The 25,866-nt window shown below is 31.1% G+C and overlaps 1 protein-coding gene across 1 annotated transcript in view; it reads left to right on the forward strand.

The window, feature by feature from the left end:
• The window catches only part of LOC134685043 (uncharacterized), a 55,249-nt gene extending 29,626 nt beyond the window's left edge, over positions 1 to 25,623 (forward strand). Inside the window, exons 2-10 of the mRNA XM_063544411.1 lie at positions 9,370 to 9,533; positions 10,394 to 10,512; positions 13,676 to 13,800; positions 14,532 to 14,923; positions 16,852 to 16,905; positions 17,923 to 18,061; positions 20,254 to 20,369; positions 22,601 to 22,694; positions 24,771 to 25,623. Coding sequence (XP_063400481.1) covers positions 9,438 to 9,533; positions 10,394 to 10,512; positions 13,676 to 13,800; positions 14,532 to 14,923; positions 16,852 to 16,905; positions 17,923 to 18,061; positions 20,254 to 20,369; positions 22,601 to 22,694; positions 24,771 to 24,976 — 1,341 coding nt within the window. The 5' untranslated portion in view covers positions 9,370 to 9,437 and the 3' untranslated portion in view covers positions 24,977 to 25,623. The remainder of the gene's footprint in view (positions 1 to 9,369; positions 9,534 to 10,393; positions 10,513 to 13,675; positions 13,801 to 14,531; positions 14,924 to 16,851; positions 16,906 to 17,922; positions 18,062 to 20,253; positions 20,370 to 22,600; positions 22,695 to 24,770) is intronic.
• Positions 25,624 to 25,866: the final 243 nt, after the last annotated feature.

The raw sequence follows: 25,866 nt of genomic DNA on the forward strand, positions 1-25,866 counted from the left end.
TAATTAGACATAACACAATGTCTTCCTATAAAGTAAACTATCTAAAACCGTGTAAAATTATCAATACTTAACTGTTATTTATAAAACATTTATGTCTGATACCATTTTAACTCGCAAATGACACCCAATTCATCATTATTGTTATAATCATCCAAAATAATAGTAAGAAATAAAAAAGGGTCCATAAATGTTCTGTTTTATATCATATATGTAAGCAGTCCCTATTTAGCATATTATCCATTGAGACGGTTAATGATTATGATAAATCAAATGCAACACTCTAAGAGCATTACACATCTATGGTCAATATCGACGGATAGATATAGGAAGATGTGGTGTGAGTGCCAATGAGACAATTAATATTAAAAGTGGAATAAAACAAAGCAAACAAAGTCGAAGAGCACAAACAAAACGATGAATTAAAAAAATAACTGAGCTAAATAAGAACAGATAGCTTGATTTAGCTGCCAACATCTTCCACTTGTGTGATTTTCTTTTATACTTGCATCAGTACAAACTTAGAACATATCATGGTTCAGCACATTAAAATTATGCAATTCACTTATTTTCCAAATGTTTATTTTTATCTGACGATAACTATATATAATTGAAAAAGAATTATATAATAAAATACGTTTGCAAGGCCGTAAGATATCATTACGACATAATTGTTGTGGTTTTTAACAACATTATTTATATCCTTATCTTCATTAACAAAGCAATACTCTGATGCATTGATGAATAAACATCATAACATGAAAAAAACTTCAAATTAGTTAGTTATGAGGAACTGTATTTATAATAGAACTGTATCTAAAATCAGGGGAGCATGAAATGTAACGAAAATATCAAAAAATTCTTTGCAACATTAGTAGCTACATTAATAACATTAAAGTAAGCATAACATGAAATGATATAACCATCCCGGGATATCGATATCTCTACTGAACAACACAAGTTACCACGAGGAGAAGGTGATAGCTATTATAGCAATCAATCATTGGAAATTGTTTTTCAATAGAATGGATGCAAATGAATATATTTTGTTTAATGTAGGATCCTTGTTTCATGCTGACTTTTTCTTTTTATAAAAGTACCTTATTAGCATATATTAACATAGGAATATAATGGTTAGATGCAATACACCTTATCGCTATTTGTCCGCCATTACTGGATATCACACAGGTTCCCGTAAAATTTTGACGTCATAAAACAAAATGTCTGACGCCACAATGGAAAAGTGATTGTTGTATGCGTCAAAAGGTCAAGCGGTCGGGTCGGCCGGCCGAGTAGGCTAATAGCAATAAGTTGTATATGTCTTCTTTGGACTATATCTATGCATATGTATATAGGAATTTTTCCTCGACCTTTAGTGATATCGGTTCATCAGAGGCATTGGCCAAAAAATACCAGTCGTATACGGTAAAATTACCGAATCCCAATATTAGGGGAAAAAAAACCCCCAAAAAACTGGCATTATTTGCACTAATCTTATCCATGTACATGTATTACGTTTTAATGAAGGTTTGTCTTTTACCAAAGACTGAGAGAATACAAAGCAACGATATATTACAAAAAAAAGTATTTATAACGATCGTCGTGACATACAAATAACAGAAAGTATATAACTGTCAGGTGTGTTATGAACAGAGCTTAGCAACTTCAATATGACCAAATTATAGCGCTTTGATATACACCTGTGATAAATAACATAAATGCATGAAATTGTGTACGGCATTATTTCAAAGTGAACATTCAGTATATATCAATATAAAAACAAAACAAGGAAAGATGTACCTTCAGTATGTGAACAATGGGCAATAATGAAGAAAAGATTTTTTAAAATTTTTTTTAGAAATCGTTTTAATTCATTGAAATGACTGATGTGTTCATAAAAAATTCATCCAACTGCGGAGGTTTATGAAAAAAATATATATAGTATAGTAATAAAGAGGGACGATACCAAAAGACAAATGAATAAACGATTATATACACACACGCAAACAACATCCCTTTAATCACGAACTCCAAAATAACAAACACTGAAGTCATCATGATGTTTGCATACAGTCTAATCTTTACGCTTTACCACCAAAAATACTGCACAAACCGTAATCTCGAACAATGAAGACAAAATCTCGAATACGATTAAAGTTGTGAATGTATTTAAGGGAAAACACTGGGACAATAAGGCACAATTTTACATTAGTGATCATAAAAAAGCGCATTAACATGCGCATTATGTTACACTCCTTCCTTTTTCGTCGTAATACAATTAGTTTTTGAAAGTAATCAAACAAGGCTTACAAATGACAAAAGAAAAAATATGCAGACGGTTTAATTTTATAAAAGGAATCATTTAGATTGAGCATGTTTATTTGTAGATTTTATATAGACAATACCAGATGAATATATCTTAGACTCATTAATCATATTGATATTTCTCCAGAGGTTTGTCTTATGTCAGGATAAGGAAATTAAACCACACAGCTGACCATTTTAGACAATAATTGTGTTGTTATATGTACAGTCCAGTTGTCCAAAGTTAGCTGTTTATCTTATATAACAATATTTTCTCCGGGGAAATTGTCTTGCGGGTGATGTTTTCCTTACTTAAATCGATTGTACTAAAATCTTCTCTTATCAATCTAGTGAATGACAGTATAACTGTCCAATCAAAAACGTTATAACCAAAGGTCAGAAAAGCTGTCATCTTCTATTATCAGTTGTGAACAACATAGACAAGAATCAATTTATACAAAATCGGAAGACATGAATTGATAGTACCAAAAATAAAAGAATGATTTTGTTACATAATACGCTTGTATGTAGGGGAGGGTTGATATCTAAAAATCATGTACCACCCCAATGCATTTTTTAGACTGTTTCAATGCAATAACCTTGCCTTTTGTAAGTCTTCAGTGTTTTATTTCTTACGATTTGGTTTATTTATATGTTTCTAAATGTAGTGCGGCGCCCATTTCTTTGAACTAATCTACCTGATTGTTATATGACAAGCTGAAGCTCAAATCCTTTGGTTCTTGATACGTTTGGTGCAATGAAGACTCATGGTGGTGTTATGTTCAGCTCTTTGGTCGGATGGTGTCCTCTTTCACATATTTTCCTTTCAACCGTCATTTTACCTTTATTTGCGTTAATAGATACAAAATGTTCAGATAAAGCTTGTAAGTACATGTGAATGCGAAAAAAATGTCCAGAGATAAAAAAAAATGTAAAGGTTTTACTAAAAAAATATATGTCCTAATAAAAGACCAACGTTGCAAACCTTTTTTTCGTATACCGGATGGGCGAGGTCATTGAAATTGTGTTCTACCGAATCATGTGTTGAAATTATGTGACGCTGCTTTAATATTTGACTCTTGACATATTGTTCATATCTGGTAGAAATCTGACGCACCATTTATCCTCTGAAAAACCTAGAGATTTATTATTAAATGTTACCTAATGGGGATATATTTAAAACAAATCGTTAGGCGCTATGAAAGTATTATGCTATTAACGCTCTGCAACGTCTTTGATCTAAATAATTGCTTTAAATTGTGATGTATTGGCTGTATGTCTGCAACAGAAATAAATCTGTTTATTTAAGCCGAAACAAAGATTGTTCTTATTCCCATTGACAAAAAAATCACAATAAATTTGCAGAAATTGGCCAATTTTCAGAAACCATAAATATAACGCCCCTTGTCATAAGATATATTTAGCTATCGGTATTATATATACACAAATACATTTTATGTAGTATGATTTACTGAAGTTTTATATTATGACATCAGAATTACTTAAACTTCTATGTATTATTTTATATCAATTTCAAGGACAGTTGCTTGTGCTTCTTCATCACACCATCAGTAAATAATTCATATTCTATGATTGATTGAACTTTATATAATATAGATACTTCAATAGTACCATTAAGCTGGTTGTTTGACTTCTATTAGAGTCTAGAACGAAGTTTTACAGGTGTTTTAATATGTAGATTCGAACTAATTTGACAAATAACTTGAAAGATGTATATTTTTATTTAGTGGCTGAATATATGTTTATGCCCCTCCCGGTAAATCTTATTCTGATAATCAGTATATAGCAGAAAATTTAAAGATATTTGAATGCATAGACAATGTAAAAGAAACACACGTTAAGTCTTAAAAATATTCAATAACGTTTGAAGTTTTATTTGCAAACCCCTGTGAATGTTACAACATGGATCTTACCGAGTACAGAAGATACATAAAGGCATTATGAATCTATAATTAATGAAACACGTTAGTCTGTATCGCATGATAATTACTCAATGTAAAATAGTATAAAATGCTAAAAAAGAGAACAAAATGTAGCTAGTTGGAAATTTAAAGATGCATTTACTACTTTGAATTTTTTTTTTTAAATTAATCATTGTTTGTTTAAAAGACAAGGGCATACTTGAAATAACATACGAAAAAGGTTTTGCAGTCAATCGCACTTTATTATCAGTTGATTGTGTTACAAAAACTTTATTAAAAAAGTATTTTTTTTTAAAAGTTTAAATTATGTAACATACAAGTTGTATACTGCAATATTTTTTTTTATCAAGACCCAATATTCATTTTCTTTCCATGCGACTGCAAACATTAGAGTGTGCATTTATTATTGTGGTTTTTAACAATGAACAAACATGCGTATGCTACATACATATGATGCCATAACAAATTCAATTGAAAACTCGAGTGTTTTTTTTTAATCCTCACCCCTTGATTTTATTTGCATTTGTATAATTGAAAGGTGAATGTTGGGTCATGCTAGTTTCATTTGCATTATATAACTTGTCCCATCAATCACAATGGGAAAAAATATCTCACAAGTTTCTAAAACAAACAGTATATTTTGCAATATTATCCAAAACAGTCACACCCATCAATAGAAAGATGAATTGATAAAAGATCAATTATATGTTAGTGAATGAAAACTCGTTAGCTTTTATTTATCGGCTAACAAATAAGTAGGTCCGGTAGTGGCGGATTTCTGCCTCTAATTTCTGGTTCATCTAATGAAAGATTTTGGACACTTTTTAAACACTTTAAAGTGTCTACGTCAGTCGATTTTAAAATTTGATGTAAAAGATATTAACTGATTTTGTCATTAGAGACATTCTTATTCAAGCGTAAATATGAAAAATCTATCAAACATGCCAAATTATGTCACTTTTCAAATGTCTTATTTGTCAAAAATAAAAGTGGCCGGATCCACGTTCACTCTAAAACTTTGTATATGTTTTGTATTATCATCAAATACAATTTACATTTAAATATTAAGAATGAACACAAATGCAGCCACTTTCATTTAAGACGGAAACCATTTCAAATTTCAAAAGCTAGAATTGTGAAGATTTTAGAAACATTGCATGACTTAATGATGTTATTATCCCATATATGTGCACAGTATTGTCAAAAAACAGCCCATTTTTATGTAATAGAAGTATACTTCTACTTTCCAATAAATAGCTAAAAATTTACATTTTAACAATTTTGTAAAAACTGCTATACTTTGGGACAAAAAGGGGTCTTACTGTATCCACTCCTTTACATTGGGAAGAAATATGGTTTTCTGTAAATTTGAATACCTCTATTACCAAACAGTACCATGCAAATACATTTAATTCGTCCTCTTTATCTAACAATGACTGCCTGATGTTTTACATTTAGCTTACATTTTTCACCATATTGCCAATTAATGTTTCCATTGTCAAGTTTACAAAAAGCTTTGACCAGTTTGACACGTTCACGTTCGACAACTGAGACATACCTTGACGAAAAATGGATTCCTGAAATAGCCAAAGCCAAGAGTTATGTTTTTAAGGATAATTTTATACTATAAATGATCTTTTTCCTTAAGAAAAACCGGTTAAACAACCCTTGAGAACTTGATATCAACTCGCGATTTTTGATTTCAATAATAACTTTATAAATAACAATAAAAAGACTCGTTTATTATCATATTAAGATTAAATAAAGTTTATACCAAGCGACATCAAAATGCTCACTCGTTACGGAAAGTAACAAGCTGCATATACAATGTAAAAAAGATAAGATATTTTGATTGAATACGATATGGATGAGTGAACTTTAATTTGATCGTGGTTTTATAAATTGTCTTTCGTTGTCCTCTGTAGAAATGATACCATGATCCAAACTATGAAAATTGAAGGATGTGCTAGTATTGACAACACATTCATAATTACAAAGCGAATATGGAGAAAATTGCATCGGAAATAGAGAAACGATTTTTAGAACGGCTCAGTAGTCATAATAAGTTGTAAATTCAGGTTGCAATTACAAAAAGACAAGCGTTATTAATTTATAGTCATGGCATCTTAAGGGTCCAGTAGGAGAGTTTCCTTCTATTTTCTTTCTCACCCTTTTAAATGAATATACACAAGTTAGTGTTGGCGTAAATGTTTAAATAAAGGTAACCAATTCGCTTTTGCGTATATGTAAATCTGTCCCCTGTTGTTCAGTCTGTCGTTTTCTACGTGTTGGCATGTGTCATTTGATCTGTTTGTGCCAAGACATTGTGAGTTTCTCTACCACGTATACATTTTGAATGTCATTTTGGCATCTTACGCACGTTTTGTTTTAAAATATACCCATGTAAAAAAAAACAGTTTTTATAAAGTTTATGGAGTTTGGATGGGAGGTTAGGAGGGATTCTTTTAACAAACAAACCGTATTTTCGTAAATTAAATAGTTAAACAATTAAACTTGCAAAACACATGAAACGGTATTGATTAAACACCGTGACTATAAAATTATATGAATCTAAAGACGCCTCCGGGTGCGAGAGTTCCTCGGTACAATGAGGACCCATTTGTAGCCTTCGGCTGCTGCCCGATCCATGGTCGGTTTGTTGTCGCTATGACATATTCCCCATGTCCTTTCTTAATTGTATAGCTAACATCTTTACAATGCTTTGATGTGACGTGAACTTTTCTAATAAGATAAGATATTGTTTTTACGTAAAGTTTCTCCCAGCTGCCGATTGAATAAAATATTGTCATATGTGACACCATTTTTATAATACGTCTGCTTTAAAAAGATATATTGGCATAAATAAGTTTTTGACATTTAGGTTCCTCGCGTTCTAATAGAACCTCGTTTTTACAGAATCAGCATTAATCTATTGACGTAAATATGATGAATTGCATAGTTCAATACGTCACGTAAAAAACTAATAAAAATGATGATTTCATTTATATGTATTGAAGGAGAAGGAATAACATTTGATTATACACCAGATTTTTTAACAAAACAGATCACAGCAAGACAAGAATTAATTCATATATATTGTAGATTGCTACAAATTGATACAGACGTCATTTACATTTCACACAAACATATATCATATATATATATATAGTACATTTGTAAATTAATAAAAGCATTATTCTAGAGTTAAATGATCTTTATTTGAACTTTGAAATGAATCTAAAAGAAATTGATATGTTTATTGTGTTAATGAATTAGACACTGAAATAAGCACAAGCTTGAGTGCAAAAAAGACAAATTAACAAACTGAGATTGTGTTTGTGTTACTCAAGCTTTAGTTTTCGGTGTTTTCATTTTTTGACGTTTGTTTTCTTTTACTGCTGATTTTTGCATTGATCTCCTTATCTTCTCTCATAATTTTTATCACTAATTTGATTCATTTAGGCCAAATTCAGAAAAATATATGCAAATGCAAATAAGTAGAATAACTATATGACAACGGACGTAAATTGTTGACACAATTGATGATTAAAGTCTATATTTGTGCCGTAGACATATTCTGATCAAAGTTTTCGAATAATAACTGGTTGATTATATTTTTGAATTCACGATTTACGAATATTTCCAAAAACACTCATTATCTATCAAAAGAAGACAATACATTAAATCATTATCCAAAGACCCAGTACTTTGTTACACGTGACAAAACAGATATTGTGGTATGTTATTTTACTGTTATCAAAATTGAAAAGAATACACAAATGTATCCTTTATACGGTATAGCGTGGTTTTCTTTGCGGGTGTAAAAATATGCGATTTTTATTGAGTAAGGTATAAGAAATATTTTGGCGGTTATTATGTTGGCAGATTCGATCATTTGTTAATACCTTTGCATGTGGACTTTTATATTGACGGAATTTATTTTGACGATTTTGTTCAATCCGCGAAAATAAGCGAAAATTTACACCCCGTGAAAATAACCCGCTATACGGAATATGTGACACCATATTTATAATACGCCTGTTTTTAAATAAGATAATGGCATATACATGAATTCATTTGGAATACATCTGACTCTATGAACGTACATATTTTCACCTTTTTGTGACATCGAGCGAGCATCACTGAAGAGTTATTAATAGTCGAAATTCAATGATTATGAGCCATTGTACCATTAATGTTATGATTACCACGTTTTAAATACCTCTTCTAAATCCCCGAGGGTATCAGTAGCCAATGCAAGCATCAACTACCTTGGTATACACAATTTGTATTGTTCGTATTTCCGGTTAATCAACAACATCCCCCTTTCCACCAACAATTCCAACTTCTAATAATAAAAAAACTCAACAAAAACAATAAAACAAGACATCCCATGTTTTGTAATTAACTTCGTCTTAGAGAATAAAAGAAACAGAAGTGTTTTGTTAATAACTATGGGATGATATTAACTTGATTTAATCGAGTATTTGTTGTTATAATGTCTTAGTGCTAATAACTTAAATCAGTACTTTTATATTTCCACAGCCTCCACAGATCTTGTCCAGTATCGATTTATTGTAGTCGTTTTAATAAGTTCATAATGTTATTTAACTATCATTAGTCATAGCATGCTAGACAACAGCAAATATTTAAACGTGGGAAAGTAAGAATGTTAATGTGCATCTCTATCTACGATCTCCATGAACGGTTTAATAGTTATAGTTATAATAATCACTGTTGCACTATATTTTGTTTTTATACAAATTGCATGCAATATTTAAATGTTGTTTGGGTTCCGCCTACAACTATTAGTGGCATATAGAACCACGGCCCTGTTAATCTATTATAGTACCATTTGCTAGTAAAACATAATTTTTCGAATTTTACAACAATCCCTGTCAAATTAATTGAAACGTACATACCTGTAATTCAAGCTGTTTCTAAACAAGATTTTTTATTTCTGTAGATAAAATGTAGGTTATATTTGTTTTGTGATCGTTTATGATAATAGGGTACATTAAAATTGATATTTTACACTATAATTACATCAAATATTAATCAAAAGAAACAATTATCGGTTCAATTTAACATTAGTGTATCGGTGTTCTATATTTTTATTTTATAGGGAAGTTTGTTCTGTGTCAAAGATTTAACAGGATCCGATGAGCTCTAAAGTACAACTGAATTTTATCGATGTTCCCTAATTTTGGTGCATCTCTGAATGGACATACTCCTGATGGCGGAGGAAATAAACCCAAATATGGAAAGAGGAGGGAAAGTGCTATCAGGGTAATATACAATGCATATGTTAAAAATAATTTCCATAAAGTACAGTTATCTTATAATAAGAGCCGAATATGATAGTTAATATGTTCAGTGCTGTGCGTCAGTGTGTCTGTCTGTCCGTCCTAGGTTTCGATTTAAGGTAGGTTGCTGTTAAATCAATTAAGGTATATAGAACAGCCTTCTGTTAAGTGTCAAATTTGTGTTAATTGAACATGGAAATGAATGAAATTTTGTGTTTGATGCGGTTTGTGGTCACACCAACTTGAAATCTAGACCTTATGTTTGATTTGAGGCAATCGGTTTATTATAGAGTATTCAAAATAAAGACCGAAATGACACAAGCATTGTAGTTGTATTTGATGATAATACAAAACACATATAAAGGTTGAGGATGAACACGAATGTGGCCACTTTCATTTTTGCCAAAAACCATCTGAAAAGTGACGATGTTTTGCATATTTGATAGATTTTTCATATTTAAGCCTAAATCGAAGCGTTTTTAATGACTTTATTAGTTAGAATCTTTCTCATTAACGAATTGAATCAATTGAAATAGACACTTAAGTGTTAAAAAAGTGTTCAAAATATTTCGTTAGATGAACCTGAAATTTGAGGCCAAAATCGGCCCTTACCGGACCTACTCATTTACATAGTGTGGGGACACTTGTCTGTGTTTTAAGACTAGCGTGCTCTGTAAATTGTTTATGTATGATTATGTACATGTATCAATATGCTGTCTTATTGACGTTTATTCTTTCTTATTCATGATGAAATTACATAAAATGAAGAAAATAGATATACGTTTAAAATTTTTAAATTCATCATTGTATATTTTGCTAATTGATATTTTTTATCTTTTGAAGACCTTGGTAGCAGAAACGTTAGTCCTCGCCAAGACACATGGATATGTGGAAAAGATAGAGAACGAACTCGAGGAGGAACTCCAACAAGACTCTTTACACCTTCATGAACATTTTGGAAAGTGAGAAAGCTTAAAAAACAATTAAGATATTTTATTATCAATCACTGTTCTTGTAGATCCGTTTCCAAACTAAACAAGCGTAAAAATTAAACATCATTTCATGTTAACGTCCACTACATGCTTATATTGTTTGCAGAATGTTATTTTTAATTTTAACTTATGATTTATCGATTTAACTTTGCTAACTATGCAGCTGGAAATAAGTCTGGCATACTTACATGTAGGAAAAAACAAATACATACACAGTAACGCAATATTGTGAGTCTAAAAAAATGGTTAACATACACGTCTGATTTCCGTTAATTTAAACACATTACAGTTCAAAATTGAAAATTTTAATTGTCATTTAAAAAAGGGAAAATATTTTGTAGGAACAAACACTGTTCTCTGCAAGGATAAAACCTATGGACAGCTCAAACATTTTATGAAAGATTTTTATGCAAAACGCGGATATCCTAAACAAACAATTCATATGAGAATAGGTCTACATTTCAACTTGACGTAGCTGTATATTTATATATCCTGCATATTTTGCACAATCGCCTAGGTTGAATCCCATTCCAATTTATTCAATATGCTTTCGGAATATGCAGCTATCAACAATTGTCATTTGAAACAATATGTATCAAAAATATGAAAAAAGAGGTTAGAGGGAATATTAATTGATGGATAAAACTAGAAGCTTTCTTGTATCTGACAAAAAGTTAAAAACCAGGGTAGCGAACACCTTAAAGGTTCATGATGTCTTCCTCTTTTGGAAAAACAAACAATCTACCAATATAAGATTCTTGTTCGACCTGGTTAGGGATCGAACCCATACATGATAGACATGATAGCAAGATTCTTGTTCGACCTGGTTAGGGATCGAACCCATACATGATAGACATGATAGCAAGATTCTTGTTCGACCTGGTTAGGGATCGAACCCATACATGATAGACATGATAGCAAGATTCTTGTTCGACCTGGTTAGGGATCGAACCCATACATGATAGACATGATAACAAGATTCTTGTTCGACCTGGTTAGGGATCGAACCCATACACGATAGACATGATAACAAGATTCTTGTTCGACCTGGTTAGGGATCGAATCCATACATGATAGACATGATAACAAGATTCTTGTTCGACCTGGTTAGGGATCGAACCCATACACGATAGACATGATAACAAGCACGTTATCACGATATGGGGAATTCGGATATTAAGTATGGTTGCAAGTGAAACAACAATATCCAGCAAAGTCAACACGAGGCGGATTTTGCAACCATAGGTCACCGTGCAATTTTCAACAAGGAGCAAAACCCATTAATGAAAGGCCTGACATCACAAAATGTGAACCAATTCAAACGAAAGAACAACAGCCTTATCTATGACAAAACAATCAACGAAAATAAAACCGGTAATTTATGAATATGGCCAAAGCAATGATAACTCAATCCATATGAAACATTTAGTTCAATATAATAGTTATGAAGTACAACGTCATGACAATCTTTTCTCTAAACAAATCCAAACATTTTACAATTTCAATTCAGTCAACCTTACACTGAAATGCTTTGTTATTGAAGAGTTCTTTGTTTTTGAGATGGACGGAAATAGGACGTCTCGGTCTTATCTTTCAAAAAACAAATCAATTACACAAACAATAAGAGATGACTTATCTATCTCTTTGTTGAAGAACCCCTATTTTCTTGTACATAAAGTAGAGTCATCAGGGAGACTTACATGATCCAAGATATATAAATCATTTTGAGATAACAAGTGGTTACATCGTTGAGGCGAGGTTCCGACGGTTAACGTCAATTAAACATTACGCAGTAGTTTGAACGGTAATTATTTATAATTGGCAAGGTGTAGGAGGACAATAAATTATCCTAAGTAGGGGTAATAGTTAGTACATGGTGTATAAGGACGTTTTGTTTGTTTACGTAGACTAAGCACTTCACGAAAAATCTTGAAAATCATGAGAGCAAAACTACTAATAAACAATTCTTCACAGTATCACAACGATGATAATAGAACAGTGCGTAGAAAAATAGTATGTTGTGGGCAAAATATATATACAATATAATTAAATGTTAGGGCAGTGATAACCGTTCACAACTTGGAGCTTTAATTGATTCATCTGAAATAAAATCTTCCCTTTATAATCAGCAAAGACTGTTTTCGTTTCCTATATTTGAAGAACCAAAAGATAAGAATATGCAGCACATGTATGAATGCCAATTAGACACTACTAGATTACTAGAGTAATTAGCTTAAACAGCCCGACATGACAAAACGTAAAACAATTTAAATGAGAAAGCCACAAATATATTTTTTTTACGTCAGGCAAAGTTTTTAAACATACACGTATATAATTTGTTTCAAACTGAATCTTACTTTCGGATAAAAAGAGTTGTATTATACATGCTGTAAGTTAACCCTTAATTAAGTCTAAAACTACTCTAGTCACCTTGCAGAGTCGCTGTAAAACACGACCATGTTGACAAACACAGAGTCGCTGTAAAACACGACCATGTTGGCAAACACAGAGTCGCTGTAAAACACGACCATGTTGGCAAACACAGAGTCGCTGTAAAACACGACCATGTTGGCAAACACAGAGTCGCTGTAAAACACGACCATGTTGGCAAACACAGAGTCGCTGTAAAACACGACCATGTTGGCAAACATAGATATTTGATCTATTTGATTTCTGAATCATTCATTGGAAACAAATTGTGGAGTCCTAAAAAAGCTTGAAATCTACAATTTCAATAGATTTATTTCCAAAAAAAAAACCCCATAGTTTTGCTACAGCGGTGGCCATTGATATCTAGTAAACAAATCAAATATTGCGAAACCTACAGTACTGTTTTAGTGTTCTCCCTATTAGTACTCCTAATAGTAGGTTCTCATGGATGTCATAAATATATATATATTTGACGAACTTAAATTTTAAAAAGTCAAATACGTAGAACCGTAAGAAGCATCTAATAATAAAAGCAGAATTAAAAAAAAAGGATTTTAATTGTGCCGTTGCTCCATTCAATTTGTGCTGTATTTGTGTGTTTTATTGACTGTTATTTTGAACGGTTACTCAACCTTGTCAGATAGTATCTTATTTAAAAAATGATCTCAATTTGAATTTGTTCTATATCTATCTTATTTTTCAGGATCCGTCGACGGGGATATGAATTTTTTAAAAGCAAATACATGCTTTTAACTCTAGTAATTCTATGCATTTTCGACTGTGCATTAGTGTTAGGGGAGTTAACTCTCGACTTGTACAAGGTCAAAGGTAAGCAGTGCAATGGCGAGTCTCACTTTATGTTTACCACTTATCTTCCTGTACATGTACAACAAATTTTATCACAAACTTAATACTATATTTGCAAATAAACTTGAAAAATAACACTTTTCTATGTAATCTGTGTATCTGTGTTAATTTTTTTGTTGACTTATATTTACCGATATCGATTCTTGACAAAGCTGTTGTAGGATACCCGGAGAAATAATTAAATTATATTGTATAGGCAATACGGCACTTCATTTCAAAATGTATGTATCACATGTTTTCTTGACATTTGTGATGTTTCATAATACAGTTAATAATTAAAGTGTAGAGTAAGATTTCTAATACAATGATTGATATTGCCTGAAAAAAGTAACACGTAAGATCAGCAACCTATTGTTGTTTTTGTGTTTAACTTGTTCCGATTCTCACAGCATGTAACAGGAGAGAAACTCAATGATTTGAATTTTAAAACAGGAATATGATTGATTAGATTTCAGTGCAAGGTTCATTGTTTACAGTTTTTTGTTATTAATGCCTCAGTCGCGTGATCGAGTTAGAATCGTAATGATGGCTGCCGGGTTCATCATTAGAGTACAGATGAATATTGTCGCTTCGAAACTCCTATTCTAACAATAATTGTTTATTTTGATTAAAACACGAACATGACAAAAGCAAAACAAATAATGGTTTTGATACCTTACCGTTATTCAAATGTATATACCATTTTATTTCAGTTACCCTAGAAGAAACAGAAAGCTTCACCAATAGTACACAATATTTTCTAGCACTAATACGACATTCAAACGAACAAATCCTAAAAGGAAAACAAACTCAGGAAATATTTAACATGCTTCTACAGGCGACAATTCAGTGGAATATTTCTGATCAGGATGTGATAAATAATTCCACAAATAGTTCTATACAATACAAAGTCCGAGTGAAACGGACATTACCAATGTCAACCATTCTTCCTGTGACTGATATGAACCCGGATGTACGAACTATGGATAGTATGTTTGATATCAAGACTGTGATAGATTCTCATAAGGAATATAGTATAGAGGAAGAAATTGCTCATATTTGTCATTTTGCTAGCGTTGCAATTTTAGGTATTGTTGTAATAGAGGTAGGTTTTATATTAATTACTTGGTCATTTTATTTGATATGATTGGTTAATTGGTATTTATATAGAAATATTTCTTCAAATAGAATTGAAGACAAGGGCATCTGACACGTGCGTGATTCAAACTGACAACCTCAGTGTTGACAAACTAGAGATACAGTAGTTGCAGTACTAAGACCGATAAACCCCATTGTATAAGTTTTATGTATCACTGGTATCATGGTAAATGTTTGGTTTTGATTTGAAAATGTCATGATGTGATTTGTTTTCGCCAGGGAAGCTTGATTCCAAATATTCGGAAAACAAAGGATGTATAAATGTCGAAACACGCAAAGAGCTCTCCACCTTCAAAATAGACGCGTTTTCCTGAATTTACCCTTCATCTGGAAATATCAAACCATTAAACATATTAGATAATATTTAAAGATTAAATTACCGTATACATTTATCAATAAAAGAAAAAAATTCTCATTAGAAGAATTCAACTATTTTATTCAATGAAAATCAAGGTCTAAATTCAAACTGCCAAGTATATCTCAACAGCAAAAATCCACAAAAAAAAAAAAAAAAAAAAAAAACACATTTAAAAAAATGCGTAGAATGACAGTCTGACTTATTTCAACAGACATACAAAAAAACTTTGTCTTCATACAAATGTAGATGACAGCAGATATTTATGACCCTATCATATTTCTATAGGGAGAATTTCTTATCTTAAAAACAATTGAGCTAGAGTAGTTCTGATTTTTCTTTTGATGTAACAGCTTCATCAGATAACATTGTTACAAAATATATTCGACCGACAAATCTTAAAGAGATAGATGAGAGATAAATGTTTTTGTTTACCTGAAAGAAAGTCAAATATTCCGGTTAAAGTACAGGTTCATTAATAGTATAAAGGGTATTACAAATCATCTGAGCTTACGACACATCACTTAAAATGTGTATCACCCATCTTATAGAGGTGCTGCATAAGTAAACGGCAGTACCATAGATATAATAGCAAACACGGTTTATATGGTAAATCAGCCCTTCAAAAAGTAATATAACAAAAACACCAAACTCAGTGAAAAATTCGAAACGGAAAATATCAAAGGCTGAAACACATTTTAAAAACGAATGGGTAACAACTTCCTGACTTAGTACAGGCATTTTATTACGTAGAAATAGTTGGGTTGAAACCGGGTTTATAGCTAGCTTCATCTCTCACTTGTAGGACAGTTGCATAAAATTCTAGTATATTGACAACAAATGTGTGAACAAAACACAAAGACATAAAAGAGGTCACTAAATAGGGGTACAGCAGTCAACATTGTGTTATAATCTCGATCACAATATAGCCAAAATATATGTCAACAATGAAAAACAAAAGCATATAGACAAACCACATTAGCCAAAAAAAAAAAGAGACTACAATGCGATAATTTACCATAGAACTATAATTCAATGACAGGATGTATTATAACCTTATTTTTATTCTAAGGGAACTACCATTTTAATTTTGTGAGGGTTGGGGATAAGATGAAAAATTGTTTAAGTTGTTATCGCAGTCCTGCATTTTATTTCTATATGGATTCTGCCTTTCATTAGTTAATCCTTACTTTTATTTTACATTAATTGTCATCCTGCTTTTTTTATTGCATAGAATCTCATCATTTTACTCAAAACCCCTGTCCTGCCTTTGTTTCAAAGTTCACCCTAGCCCCCATCCCTCATAAAAGTCAAATGGTAGCTCTCTTATCAAAAAATGTTCGAACAGTTTAGTTGTAAAAATCGATACAAGGATATGTTGTATTGTAAAATAAAGTAATACTTGTACGATCAAAATTTCCATAAATTGTATAGAACATTATACAATATGAAGGTAAAAGAGTTATCTAAATTTGCAGATTGATGATCTTTACTGAAAGTGAAATTTCTTTGAATTTCAGACAATTTTAAAAGCACTGTGTGCTGGTTCCTTATTTTTCCATAGACGTTTAGAGGTAAGTTATTAAGTATTAAAATCTAACTTGAAGAGAAAAAAAAACATTCATGTTATGCAAGTGTTATGTCACACTGTGTTTATGCTGTTAAATTTGATTGCATGGAAGATCATAACAAGATTATATCAAGATTTCTTCAGTCGACATAGCAAGTTATGCCTCAGTCATACTCAAGTATTTTCCAAAAAAACGTACGCAGAGTATTTGATAACACATAGTTTGCCAAAACTGATATGTATAGGATTTCGTTCCATACAAAATAACACTCCTCAATTGGGTTGGTAAAGAAAGAACGTATACAAAAAAAAGCAAACTAACAAATATATTGAACTACGAGGAAAATTCAAAACGGAAAGACTTTTAATCAAATGGCAAAATGAAAAGCTCAAACACTTCAATTGAATGGATAACATCTCTCATATGCCTAACTAATAACCTGGATTTTTACGTGAAAAATGGTGGATTAAACCTGGTTTGATAGACACACGTGAGGCTCAACCTCTCACTTGTGTCACATGCTCAAAGCATTCCATTACATCAAAAATCTTGAGAGGAGACAAAAGTATGATCGCTTTCCTGACACTCCAGTTTGAACCTTTAGCAAAATGATCCTTTAATCTAAAAGAAAAATAACATAATAAAATAAACTAATACTACTTATGACTTGATTATTCTGTGATACACAAATGTAGAAAATGACATGTCCAGTTTGCATATTGACTTCCGTCAAAAATCGACGTTAGGTAAGATGAACGGAATTTTTTGTTGACTATTAATGCAAAAAGAGATTCCTGGTAGGTCACGTACACACATACATAAAAGTTGTTGCAATTATTTCTTTGGATATAACTGGTACCACTCCTTTGATGCGATGCATTATAGTTAACCTTCCAATTTCGAGTAGTCTAGGCCCTAACTTATTATCATTATTTTTTTTTTTATTAATTAATGGTACCAATTTAAGATTCTATGTTTTATATATCGGTTACGACATAATATACCTTCTTTGTTTTGCAGGTTTTTGATGCATTTGTTGTTACTATTTCCTTCGTCGCAGATACTGTTCTATTAGTTGCTTTCCCAACATACAGTACGAGGGATTTTGTGTTTATATTAGCCTTTCTTTTACCATGGAGAGTCATACGAGTCGTTGATAGTAAGTTTATATATAGGTTTTGATTTTCTTATCAATGAATAGAACAGCAAATTAACACGAATAATTCAGTACTTTATGGCATAAAGTCAACTTGTCTCTATAATATTCCCTTAGAATGTCTGTAGCAAGAAAAGAATGTGACAGTTGCTTATCAGCTGTTTTGTGCAAAAAATATTTAGTGCAAGGGAAGTTGGAACAAATTACCTGTACCTCGTTTGAGTTGGTAGCATTAGTATTGCCCGTATGTGTGCGAGAAAAGATCTCCGTTATTTTTTCTTCCGAATTTTTTGTGTCTATCCATTTTAATTTGCGATTGTTTGATTGATTTTCCTGGCACAACGTTTTGAATAAACAACGAACAAAAAACAAGAGACCAACGCTTTTATTTGCTGTTCCATATCTTACAGTTATGTTCATGTATTATGATGTTTAAATTATATATTTAAAAAAAAAAAAGAGTTACCTCGATCAGGAGGTATTAATGTATTAAATGTTTTTTTTTCTAGCAGTTGCAATTAAACATGTAAATTGTGCTGTCGTACTTATTTGTTTCAAACACAAAGTTGAAGAACATGACTAGTTTGTACCTAAGTCGGTACTATAAAAACACACATCATGAAAACTAGTACTTACCATTAGCCTAATGACAGTGACACAAGTAGAACATATTATGCCCACTCCCCAAAAACACAGAGATCCTCTGAGTTTCTATTTTTGTTCGTATTGCCCAGTTTTTGGATTTTCTTTATTGTGATCTCCTGCCTATTTTTAAATTCATAGATAAAAGTAAGGTCTTAAGGAATTTCTTACTATTTCAACTCTTCTTATTCTCTGTTGACTTTATTATGCAAGGAATTTTTGTTTTAAAAGGGAAATAACTGGAATTGATAATGTCAACTTGGTAAAGGGTAAAATCGCTAAAATAGATTCCTTTAGAAGTGTTTGAAATGACTGCTGTATGGTTCAAACTTTACTTTCTAATTTTATTTGTAGGCGTATAGAGATATTACTTCGGAATACTCAAATCGGATGTGAAAACATATACTAAAAATATACCAGCAAACCTATAAAAACTTACCCTTTTAAAATGCATGATTTACCACGGTCAAAATGTTTTTTTACAGTTACCGATTGCATATGATATTATAATAAGTTTATAAAAATCAACAAAAAATCATAGGAATTATTTTCCCGAATATCATCATTATTTTACGAAAATTTCCATTGATCTTGTGAATTGATAATTTCCTTTTTCTATACTTTATTGGGTCGATGCCTCTGCTGGTGGACTATTAGTCCCCGAGGGTATCACCAGCCAAGTAGCCAGTACTTCGGTACTGGCATGAACATACGGATTTTTTGTGTTATTAAAATTTGCTGTTATAAAATACTAGAAATTATTATAAATTAAGGAATGTATCTCCCTCATGCAAAGCTCTGATTCCTTTCATGGATTTGGCTATACTTTTCGGACCTTTTGGATTATAGCTCTTCATCGTTTATATAAGCTTTGGATTTCAAATATTTTGGCCGCGAGCATCACTGAAGAGACATGTATTGTCGAAATGCGCATTTGGTGCAAGAAATTTGGTACCGTTAATTTTATTATTGAATATTTGCCCCTAGATATTCAATAACTTATTTAAGGGATATGTAATTAAAGCTGTAGATTGAGTAAACAGCAAAAATGCAATAAAACTTTCATTAATTTAAAAAAAAAAAAAATACCTATCTCAGCGGAGTCAAGTAATATGAAATATTATCGCCAGAAACTAAGTAGCACGTGGCGTTGTCAATGAAGTTGAACTGAACTTGACGTCGCTATAGGTGAAATAGCGTTAAACTTTTTATGAAAAGTCATCTCAACTCGATTGATTATCTCACTTTCTCCGTAACGGCTCAAACGAGAAAATCAATCTCGTTCAAAGGATCAACGATAATCTCTAATTATAGGTATAGTTTTAGCAGAAAAAGATTCCGATAATTGATTTACTAATGTATATTTCGTTGATCAACTGGAGTATATTAGAGAAATAGTTCTCATTTTCGATTTCGTTGTATCAGTTAAAGTTCGTAATAATTGGTTTACCATTGAAGGCTTAGTGGTAGGAATGAAACATCATGATACTTGTTTTACCATTGTTGATTTAGATGTATCAGTTAAAGATGTCAACGATTGGTTTACCTTGTAGGTTTAGTGGTAGCAGTAAAAGATCATGAGCATTTTAGACTAAAACTTTTGTACGGACGTAAGAAGAAAATACAGAACACTCTTAGAGATACTGAAGTTAAAGTTCAAATATTTAAGGTAACACATCAATATATAAAAGATACTAAGAAATGCAATTTAAATATATAGTGTCTTGTTCCTATTTTAGGCACAATTATTATTGTATACGTTTCTAGTTTTACAATGATTTGAAATATTCACCAGAAAAAATGTGTCCATTACACTGTGTAAACTCGGCAATAAATACGATGTGCAACAATGTAACGAAATTTGGATTAATGGTGGATACCGAAAATTAGTGGGTACCATTACGAGAAGTTCGTGACATATTGCTTTATTGTCCTATTTCGCGAAAAAAATTTGCACAAGATATGCAATTTGAAACTAAAATTTTTTTCATTGTGCACAAGATCACATACGTTCCCTTTTCCAGAAGGATTATGTCACATCTGTGTAATCGAAAAAATACTTTTAGATGTTTTTTTTTCCTAAATCGATAAGGTAGTTCTAATTTGAAACAGAATCATTATTTAAACAGATGCTGAAATTATATTCCTAAATCGTATAGACATATATATGCATATTACTACTTTTTTATAAAATCAATCTGAACTTTTTTATACTTGTACAAAGAAAAATCACAAAAATACTGAACTCAGAGGAAAATCAATTCGGAAAGTCCATAATCACATGGCAAAATCAAATAACAAAACGCATCAAAAACGAATGGACAAGAACTGTCATATTCCTGACTTGGTACAGGCATTTACAAATGAAGAAAATGGTGGATTAAACCTGGTTCTATAGCGCTAACCCTCTCACTTTAATAACAGTCTCATAAAATTCCGTTATATTTACATGATGCGTTAAATAAACAGTCACAATTAATAAAATAGTCAAAAGATGGTTACATCAGTCATCATCGTATAACACTTTTAAAAGGAACAATTTAACAGAACACAAAAACATCCACTTTCTACGAACACATTGATTGATTTGAGTGTCTGACGTCAGAATTTTTTTTATACCTCACATACATTTGTCGTTCAATGTGCATACAAACAATTTTAAAATTTACATAGACAATGTAAGCATACAGGGTTCAAAAATCAAAAGTATGCAAGAATAAATTACAGAAATAGACCGAGATTCAAACTAGTCCAAAAGTTATAGATAGAATTTATCAACATCCAAAAATAGTTAATTCCACTACGCGATTGAGTGAGTTTGACGTTTGTGGTTCAACGTATATAGTAATTCATAATAGAAATATATCATAATGACATATAATAGACCAATATCATACTGACGGGATCTTTTAAAGTACAGAGTCACATTATAAGAACAAAAGAAATACAAAAAGTCGCATTAAATGAGTATAGTTATCTCTCTTTATATAATAGCAGTTAATATTTGTTAATATATAGAGTTATCTCCCTTTATATGATAGGAGTTTATTCTTGATATTGAAAAGACTTATCTCTTTTTGTAGAATATTACTTCCTATTTGTTAGTGTATAGAGTTATCTCTCTTTGTATGATAGGAGTTTATTCTTGACTTATCTCTTTTTGTAGAATATTACTTCCTATTTTTTAGTGTATAGAGTTATCTCTCTTTGTATGATATAAATTTATTCTTGACTTATCTCTTTTTGTAAAATATTACTTCATATTTGTTAGTGTATAGAGTTATCTCTCTTTGTATGATAGGAGTTTATTCTTGACTTATCTCTTTTTGTAAAATATTACTTCATATTTGTTAGTGTATAGAGTAATCTCTCTTTGTATGATAGGAGTTTATTCTTGACTTATCTCTTTTTGTAAAATATTACTTCATATTTGTTAGTGTATAGAGTAATCTCTCTTTGTATGATAGGAGTTTATTCTTGATTTATCTCTTTTTGTAAAATATTACTTCATATTTGTTAGTGTACAGAGTTATCTCTCTTTGTATGATAGGAGTTTATTCTTGACTTATCTCTTTTTGTAGAATATTACTTCCTATTTGTTAGTGTATAGAGTTATCTCCCTTTATATGATAGGAGTTTATTCTTGACTTATCTCTTTTTGTAGAATATTACTTCATATTTGTTAGTGTATAGAGTTATCTCCCTTTATATGATAGGAGTTTATTCTTGACTAATCTCTTTTTGTAGAATATTACTTCATATTTTTTAGTGTATAGAGTTATCTCCCTTTATATGATAGGAGTTTATTCTTGACTGATCTCTTTTTGTATAATATTACTTCATATTTGTTAGTGTATAGAGTTATCTCTCTTTGTACGATTATCATGTGTTATATTACAGTACCAGTGTAATGCTCTAAGAAGATTATGTTTATCAGAAGGTATTGATGAATGGAAGGTTGATCAATGTTTAAAAGCAGAACAGAAGTTCCAATGTAAGTATATGTGTATGTGTACGTTTAATTGCGTATTATAATGTTAAATTAAGGCAACAGTAGTTTATCGGTGTTCAAAAGTCATAAATCGATAGAATTACATTGACGATAGAAATATATATCTAGCAAATAAGTCTTGTTTTAATTGTTACTTGTATGTTTTTTTTCAGTAACACAGTAACAATGTTTTTATGTTACTTTTTTTCTTTTGTTTAAAAAAAATGTGTTACAAAGTACCAAACTGTAAAGCAAAGTCAAAATGTTTGTCAATCGATTTTGTGTAATGAATAAATATCAACTTCCACTTTCCTTGTCCTGTAAACCTATCCCGGATTTATTCCGAACATTAAAACCGATACGCTGAATGTCTGTTTCTTTTTTTTTTTTTTTTTTTTTATTGTTTTTCCAATTCAAATACTATAACTATTATCTCATAAGTTAAAATCGTAATATTTTCTTGTCTGACAAATTGTAATTTTTTTTACCGTAAAACTTGACCGAAAGTTACATTTTGTAATGATTCAATGGTTTACAGTGCACAACGAGCAAAAAATATTAACGACACATATAAAACACAGAAATTTGAACATTTAATAGAGAGAAAAAAGCAAACGAAAACAAAGGCAGGTACATTGCTCTTAAACTATTCAAGAGGTCAATTCGAGTGTTTTCGGAGGGTAGACAATGTCTAGTCCACCAGCAGTGCTGTAAAATTATAATTCCGTTATCAGTCGCATGTGGTGATTATATATTCGATGATATAACGTTTACGACAAGTTGGACACACTTTAAGTAATTTCTAACACATAATGGTCAACCAAAGTATAATGTTAAATCCTGCGAAGCCATTAGTTTTACTTTACGCTTCTGAATAAGTTAAATAACGAGTTCAATAGCTTTCCTTTAAAATTGTAATTCTCTATCGAGGAATTATCAAACATTGCCACAGGTTTTGTTCTTCTAGTATAATTTATGAAGGCATGATACTAAAACCATAACGGGAGGGATGGTGCTTGATTTTTATATGATGAAGGCAAAATCTTTCGGTCAGTTTGTTTGGAGTCTGGCATGTCAGAATTAACTGGTGATAGTCCTTTGTTAACTTATGATGATCATTGTCATTGTCTTAGCTTCTTCTGTTACCTATTCTAACATTGAGTTTTACTGTGCTTATTGATTTGTGTTGGTATGGGGGAGATTTAGATCTCACAAACCATATTTAATCCCACGATTTTTTTTGCGACTGTCCCAATTCAAGAACCACTTTAATTTGTTAGTCGTGTGTTTTTGTTTTAAAAAATTAGAATGATTTAAATTTGATTTGAAGTCTGGTGTGCGTTCATTTCGCTGTATGAGTACACACTATTAATTAGGGGTCATGTGAGGCTCGCCTCCGTTTGCTTTTCCCGCTACATTGAAGACTTATTGGTGAACTTCTGCTGTGTTTCTGCTCTTTGGTCTATTGGACATATTCTCCGTTTCAATTTATAATTCTATTTTTGTTTACTCATTTAAAATGTTAGAGGGGTAGAAACAAGTCAAGTGTATGAAATCACTTTGTATTAAGATAAAGATGCTGCAAGTCAAATTAATATATTAAGTCATTGTAAATGAATTTACTCTGCAGCAAAGATTCATTCTGCAAACTGGAAGACCAGATTATATTAACAAAATTTTACCAGGATGACATTTTTTTTTACAGGCATCTATTTATATCTGTTTGTTTTATTCACACATCGTTGTCAACATTATGAATTTGTATGCGACTGTATAAATGTAAGAGATACAGCTAACTATAAAACCAGGTTTAATCCCATATTTATAAAAACAAAATGCTTGTTCCAAGTCAGGAATATGACAGTTGTTATTCAAATGGTATGATGTGTTTTGGCTTTTGATTTTGCCATTTGATTATACTATTTGTTTTATATTTTCCTAGAAGTTCGGTACTTTTGCTATTTTACTCTTTATCACTTAGAAAAACGTGTATACAATTTTGTTGGTAGCCTGTAAAATTTTGAAATATCAATAACTGTATCGATTCAATCATTTATGTTACTGTTTTGTCATTTATAGCAACGCTTGGAAAGAGAAAGAACAAAATGAAATTAGACAGCTCGTCGTTATGTCTGATAAGTGAAAATGAGACTCTGCCGTCGTCGTCTAGATCTTCTCCAAGGCCGTCAATTCCATCTTTGGATTTTCATGGACTCAAGTTTATGAACGGAAACTCTGTAAAGCACAACGAAAACGATAGTATTGATGACGTTCAAGAAGTCTAACGTTAACAGTGTGACTGTGAATCTTGTGATAGTGTTTTGTTTGTCATATTAAATTTTATAACAGCAATCTACGAAGCATTGATGGCGTCATTCAGACGTAGACAAATGAAAATATGATTGTTTTGATAACGTCACTGGATTTGTTATATGTTACTTTTATATCATTCATATTTTCTTTATAACTGTTGAAAAAAGAAACTGTTTGGTCTTCAAATTTTTCGGTATGTATACATCATATGCTTTCAATTATTCGGCTTGTGCTTTCCTGATGAAGGAAATCCTTAGAAAAAAACTTTGGACGCATGCAATTTATAGCGTGTTATAATATAAAAAAGAAGATATGGTATGATTTCCAATGAGACAACTATCCACAAAAGACAAAAATGACACAAACATTAACATTATGTTCATTCTTTAACAAAAACAACCACTAAACAAGAAAACAAACTAAAAACTATGAACTAAATAGATGACAATGATTCGTCTCCTTTATAGACGTGTTATATCATGGACATGGTCAAATTTATAATTACTCTAGTGTTTGGAAAATTTTTAATTGCTCAAAACACTTTTTGGCATAGTGATTAGTCTTGTTTATACGAAAGGCATTACTGGTGTACAAAATATTAGCCCTTTGTCTTCGTTGAATAATTTGTTTTTAAATCTAATTAAATAAGTTTATTTTAATAATTGATAAAATATCTATACACAATGTATATATATTCATTAAAACATTTTTGTTAAATGTAAATACATTTTATTTATATCGCAAACAAACTTGTCTTGTTGTTCCTTAATTTTTTTTATCGAACATGTTTATCCCGATTTATGTATATATATTTATATGAATTACGTCGTAAACTTTACCATTGTTTTATTTTGCCTTATGT

This window comes from Mytilus trossulus, chromosome 9 (genome assembly GCF_036588685.1).
Source record: "Mytilus trossulus isolate FHL-02 chromosome 9, PNRI_Mtr1.1.1.hap1, whole genome shotgun sequence".
NCBI lineage: Eukaryota > Metazoa > Mollusca > Bivalvia > Mytilida > Mytilidae > Mytilus > Mytilus trossulus.